The 6,576-nt window shown below is 41.7% G+C and overlaps 1 protein-coding gene across 1 annotated transcript in view; it reads left to right on the top strand.

The window, feature by feature from the left end:
• The window catches only part of ANKDD1B (ankyrin repeat and death domain containing 1B), a 28,747-nt gene that overhangs the window by 7,943 nt on the left and 14,228 nt on the right, over positions 1-6,576 (top strand). The window contains exons 5-8 of the mRNA XM_009637268.2: positions 2,421-2,519; positions 2,613-2,717; positions 4,497-4,595; positions 5,877-5,975. Of these exons, the coding sequence (XP_009635563.1) occupies positions 2,421-2,519; positions 2,613-2,717; positions 4,497-4,595; positions 5,877-5,975 (402 nt within the window). The remainder of the gene's footprint in view (positions 1-2,420; positions 2,520-2,612; positions 2,718-4,496; positions 4,596-5,876; positions 5,976-6,576) is intronic.

Genomic DNA, 6,576 nt, shown 5'->3' on the forward strand with positions numbered 1-6,576 from the left:
CCCTGTCACTGGACGCCACTGAGAAGAGTCTGGCTGTATCTTTTTTGCTCCCTTCCAACAGGTGTTTATACATAATGATAAGATCCACCTCAGCCTTCTTTGGCTAAACAGTTCCAGGTCTCTCAACTTGTCCTCATACATCAGGTATCCCTTAAACATCTTGGTGGCCCTTTGCTGGACTCTGTGCATTATGTCCATGTCTCTCCTATTCTGGGAAGCCCAGAACTGGACTGGGCTCCAGGTGTGTCTCACCGGTGAGTAGAGGGGAAGGATCACCTCCCTTGACCAGGTGGCAGTGCTCGTCCTAATGCATCGCAGGATACCATTTGCCTTGTGTGCTGCAAAGGCACACTGTTGGCTCATGTTCAACTTAGTGTCCACAAGGAGCTCCAGGTCCTTGTCTGCCAAGCTGCTTCCCAGGCAGTTGGCCCCCAGACAGTACTGGTGTCTGGGGCTGCTTTTCCCCAGGTACAGGACTTTGCATTTCACCTGGCTGAATTTCGTCAGGTTCTTGCCAGCCCTTTTCTCCAGCCTATCAAGGTCCCTTTGGATGGCAGCACACCAATCTGGTCCATCAGCCACTCCTCCCAATTTAAGATCATCTATAAATTTCCTCTGGGTACACTCTGCCCCATCGTTCAGGTCATTAATGAAGATGTTAAACAGTACTGGACCCAAGATCAATGCTTAGTGAGCATTGCTAGTCACTGGTCTCCAGCTGGACTTTGTGCTGATGAGAACAGATTGGACCTGGCAGTTCAGCTGGCTTTCAGTACACCTTGGTATATCCATTTGTCTACGCATGTACTTCATTGGTTTGTCTACAAGGAATGTCATGGGGGACAGTGTCAAAACTGTTATGAAAGTTGAGATAAATATTCATTTCTCTCATATTTACAATTATTCATTTCAGCCAAAGTCAAAAATTTTGCCCAAGTCCAGCTCTATTCTTGTAGCCTGTGCACCAGGTGCATCTTCCATATTGCCCTCCACTGTTTTCTGCTGCAATTTCTGCTTACTGTGCACAGTTTGGGGCCCCCCAATACAGGAAAGACATTGATAAGCTGGAGAGAGTCCAGTGCAGAACCCCTAGGATGATTAAGATTGGGGAACATGGTGTATGAGGAGGTGCTGAGAGAACTGGATCTGCTCAGCCTTGGGAGGAGAATGGTAATGTCTAGAGTTACATAATACAGAGACATTCTTCTCAGAGGTCTACAGTGATAGGACAAGAGGCAATGGACACAAATTGCAACACGGGAGGCCCCAGTTAGGTACATGTAGGAAAAAAAATTCACTGTCAGCATGGTCAAACACTGGAACATATTCTCCAGAGTGTTTGTGGAGTCTCTCAATCTTTAGGCTATTTAAAACCTGACAGGAGAAGGTCCCGAGCAATCTGATCCAGTGGGACAGGCTTTGAGCAGGAGGCCATAGAACTGTGACCTCCAGAGGCCTCTTGCAGCCTGAACTGTTTTTCAGTGAGTGGTCTGTGAGTGGTATCCTGAAGTCCCTGTCACAGCAAGCATCCTGCTGTCCAAAGTGTTATACCAACATGCATAAAAACTGTTCCTGTTGTCTGTCAGGGACGGGACTCAAGCCATTTATTCCTCATTTACAGAGGAGAAAGTGGGGAAGATTTATAACTGCTAGGAAGGATTATAACTGCTAAGGAAGTGCCTTGATTCCTCTTGCTTCCTTTAGGTTCCTCTGACTCCATCTCTTAGACCAGGTGCTTTTATGGTGGAGTACGAATATCTTGTCTTTACACAGCACTTAGCACAATGAGCCATGATTTATGGTGCTGCACCTGGACACGGTACACACAAATTGAGTAAGAGATGTGGAAAAGTTGGAGAGATCTGTAGCCAAGACAGGAGACATTGGCTGGAAGTTCCTTATCTCTATTCCTTTTGGCTCTAAGTAAAATTAAGAGAGGGTTTTTTTCCTATAAGAGAAGAACATTTTAGAGAATTTGAGAGAAGAAAAAAGAACCTTAAAAAGAGGGCTAACTGAAAAATTATGGTGATTTGTGGAAATATGGTTACTATGTATCATCACCTGAAATGTCATCCAATGCACCCAGTGCTAACAATCCACATGGTTTCTGGAGAAAGACAATAATTTCCAGGTAGTATTTAATGCCCCCCCATCTTAAAATGGGATCAGTCCTTCTCTGGAAATGCCAGACCTTCTGTCAAGAAGTGGGGCAGCCTGAACATTTAGCTAGGTCTTCATGCATGACATTTAGCTTAATTTAGGTGATATGAATCTCACTCACACTGCCAGGTGTTAACACTGATTTTCTAAGAGCCTGCAGAGCAGAACCTACTCATACACTGAATTAGTCAAAAAGATTTAACGAAATTTGGCATGAGGTATTTTGGTGGTAATTTCTGCCTTTATCATTTTATTTGAAGCATGGCCTGACAGTGATTCATCTTGCAGCTTGGAATGGAAATCTGGATATAATGCGAAAATTAGTTAAAGCAGGCGCTGATCAAAAGGCTAAGAATGAGGTTTGTTGATGACAAATTTTTACCAACTCTAAACATGTTTTATGTTGGAAAAAAATCAAGCTTGTTCTTACAGAGTTGCTTATGGTTTTTCAGGAAGGAATGAATGTACTGCACTTCGCAGCTCAGAACAACAGTGTTAAAATAGTTGATTATTTTCTCCAAGATCTTCACCTGAGTGACTTGAACAAGCCGGATGAGGTACAGTATGTTTCTCTCTGTTTATTTCTTTGATGTCATGAGGCATCTGTTGTGGGCAAAACAATCCTGGCTTGAGGATTTTCAATGAATTTTAATTTATTGCCAGTTACATAAACTTTTAGTTACTGATTTGGGTATTGAGAAACAAGTAAGCCAAACAGCCAGACAAGCACTTAGGGAAAACACCTTTCCTCCCTCTTTGCCTGCCACAGCTGAACTCCAGACACCCATACCCCTCTGCTCCCCTTGATTTTGCTGCAAGGGATGCTCAGTCTCATCGGTGAGGCGATGGGAAGCAGAGGAGGTTGGAGTCAGTCCACAGTGGTTTCCATTTTTTGCTGCTCTTTATTTCGTACTCTTTTGCTCTGCTCCAGCAAGGGTTCTTCCATGGGCTGCAGTCACCCTGTGGGTGTTCCTCCTGTGTCTCCTCCCTTGTGTCCTCTCACATGTCCTTGTGCATCCTCCCCGTAGCAGTGACCACCCATTCTTAAATATATTTTTGCAGAGGTATCTTGTGCTCCTCTGATGCATTGAGTGCTGATGCATGGTGGGTCAGTGTTGACCATTGTGGAGCCAGCTGGAAATGGCTGTGACCAGCATAGGGCAGTCTATGGCCTCCTCCCACACAGCTTACCCTGCACCCCCCTGCCCTTATCAGACCCCGCTGGTTATGGCCAACATGGCCATATTTTGCCAATATAGAACATAAAAATATGTGCAGCCATCCTACAGAGGTTCACCGACTCTTCAACAGTGCCAGGGCCTTGCACTCATCAGGTTTGATGTGGTTTTATTTTTCTTTCTGTGATGTTGGGATCTTGCTTTGGAGGCTTACTTATATTTATCTTTACACATTTATTCTTGTAGGATAAAGCTCTCTTATTTTTTTTTATTTTTTTTTTTTTTTTTTAGTCTTGAATTGTATTGACCTAATGGTGCAAAATTCTGAATTCTTTCTATATGTGACAAGGCTGACAAAACAGGGTTAATTTAACAAAACAAACCTTTGTGGTTTAGGCCTTGGGAAATGAAAGACAAAAAAGAATCTTTATGTTGAGATTATTTCATAATTATCTAGTAGTTGCTTGCAGTTTTTTTTTCTTTGACATTTAATATAAGCCACTATCAGGTAGTGAGGCCATCTAACCAACTGGTTAGATGGCCTCACTGTCTGAGCAGTGGTATAGTTTTATGTCAAGATAACTTTCTGCAGTTGAGTTGTAAACAGTTGGAAAAGTTCTTGTTGGTCTAACCACCACACACACCCCACACACATACAACATACAGCAGTACATTCAGACCTCCTGGATGAAACTTCTGTGATATGGTTGTTCTGGTCTGTGCTTCCAGAATTCAGATCAAACGTATTATGCCATGAAAATAATTCTTGCAACTTCTTTACTGCCCGTTTGTGAGCATCCTCAGATTTTCAATGACACAGTTCTTTTGATAAATATTTTCATACTGAGAAGAATTAAGAATTAAATATTTTGAGCACATTTTCTACTTTGTTACCATTCCTGAACAGTTTTCAAATATTTTCTTCAGGATAGGCAAGACGTATAATCTGGGTCCTTTACACTAGCTAAATATTGCATGTTTTTTAAATTCTTATTCTTTCTGTGTATATCTACTTTTTGTTAATCTGCTTAGTCATGTGTTATATAAATTTTTATGCAGAATACCCATACACATATGCATGCCATATATCTAGTAACTGGAAGCGAAGTATTTTTTACTTTCAATAACACTGTGTTCCTTTCCATAATTGTTTTCTAGAAAGGTAAAAAGCCATTTCTTCTGGCATCTGAAAAAGGCCATGTTGACATGATAAACAGTTTGATTACTCTGAAGCTGTTTACATCTGAAAAAGATAAGGTAAAGGTTTCTTTTCCACTTCAGTACAACTAAAAATGTGCTTGTGAAAGATTTGTTTCAGTGTCGTTACCAGATAACGAAGCGATACGAATAAGCTGTGCAGATGTCGTGGTGCTGGCAGTGATACATACTGGACCAAAACTATACAAGGATGAGGACTTTTCAGTAATTAAGGGAGGACAGCAGAACTTCTGGTCTTTTTGCCAGGAGACTTTTCCATATGCGCTAATAAATCATGTAAGCACGCATGTGCTGTCTGTTAGGAGAAGTGGGAAGGTCTGGTGACTAATGTGCCAGCCTCTCTACTGCAAGACCACATTCCCCAGGCTTTCGCTCTGCTCGGCCGTGTCTGTGTGTCACTGCTAAGTCCCGCATGACTAATTTTGCAAAGTTGTTTAAATGCTTCAGTATGCAAATAAACACCCATGGGGATTTTTCAGAAGTGCCTAAACACTTCAGTCTGATTGAGTTTGCTTTTTGACACTGCATTTTAAGGTGTCTAAATGACTTTCAAAGTCTGCCCTTAAATTTTGTTATTCCTTACTTCACTATTTGTGGAATAAGCATGTCAGTGTTTCTCTGCATCCAAGGCATTGCAAGGATAAATATATTAAAATTTGTAAAGTGGTCAGATACTGCATTTATAGAGCCATGTGAGCAAGCACGCAGGAAGTTTTTCCAGATTCAGTTTGTTTCTAGCCAGTTTTATACTTGTTCTTGTGCCAGCATTGTCTTTTAGCTCAAAAGCTGCTGCTCTTCCTGATAATCACCTAGCTTGCTCTTTGCTTTTATTTGCTTGCTGGTGTGCTTTTTTTTTTTTCTTAGGTAGTGAGGAATTGTACTGATGGTGAAAAGGATTGAAGATTGTGACGTTGGCATCAAAGTCACTACAAGTTATATGTACTTACCTAGATTTTGGCCATTTATCTTTAAATTGGTCCTTTGGGGGGCTTGATGTCCCCATCCTTGTAGGAACCAGTGCCTGAAGTTTTCTTCTGATTCATTCTTTAGAATTTTAGGTCTTTTTCACTGGTAATACACTGCAGTTTTCAGAATAAGAGACAACCAACTAGACCAAGGTCATGCCTTCATACACCTGAAAAGGTTCCTTTTGCATTAGTCTGAATCTTGGAACTTGCTGTGAATCTGCCTCCGTCTCCTTGTATGTAAAAGAGAGATGGAAAAACCAAAGGCTTTGTGTTTAAGTGCATGTTGTTTTTACTTAATGTCTCAACATTATTCTGGGTTTTAAAATATTTTATCTGAGGCTTTAATTTCAAGGAGGGAAACACAGCATTGCATCTAGCAGCCAAAAATGGTCACAGTGAAGCTGTAGAAATTCTGCTCGAACAGTGGGAGGAAATAAATGACATCAATCAGGTAAGGACACAGAAATTACTGAAGGCAATAAAGCTTGAGATTTGAAAAACCAATTAAAAATAACATTTTAAAGGAACAAGTGTTGCACTGCGTAGTCTTCATTAGTTCTGCTGCTTTTCTGTTTGCATCCTGTTTCATTGTTCCTCCTCCAATAAATTCAGCTCTGTTATCTCCTTCAGTGTCTCTTTCTCTGGCCTCTGTTCCTCACACAATGATCTCCTCTCTGTCTCACAAGCCCTAACTACTGGTAGAAAGAAACGGGAGGCCCTAACCTCCACCTTGCTTCCTGTCCTCCAGCATTTCTGGCCACTCAATCCCTTTCCTTTTACCATCTCTGGTCAGACTGTTCCCTGAGCCAGTTCACACCAGCACAGGTACTTCAGCAAAGAGGTCTCAGATTTGTACCTCGTTCATCCGATCTCAGCTGGCTGCAGTCACTGCCTGCCCACCTTTTCTTTCCTGGGTTAGTGTTGATGAGTTCAGCCAGCGTATTCATAAATGGCGTATTAGCTGTGAAGGTTGTTTCCCTGAGCTGGTGAGTTCATGAGCTTAATTTTAAGGCTTAAAGTAGGGGTGGTAGATTGTAATGCACGCAGAGTAC

This window comes from Egretta garzetta, unplaced genomic scaffold (assembly GCF_000687185.1).
Source record: "Egretta garzetta isolate BGI_Z169 unplaced genomic scaffold, ASM68718v1 scaffold424, whole genome shotgun sequence".
Classification (NCBI taxonomy): Eukaryota; Metazoa; Chordata; class Aves; order Pelecaniformes; family Ardeidae; genus Egretta; species Egretta garzetta.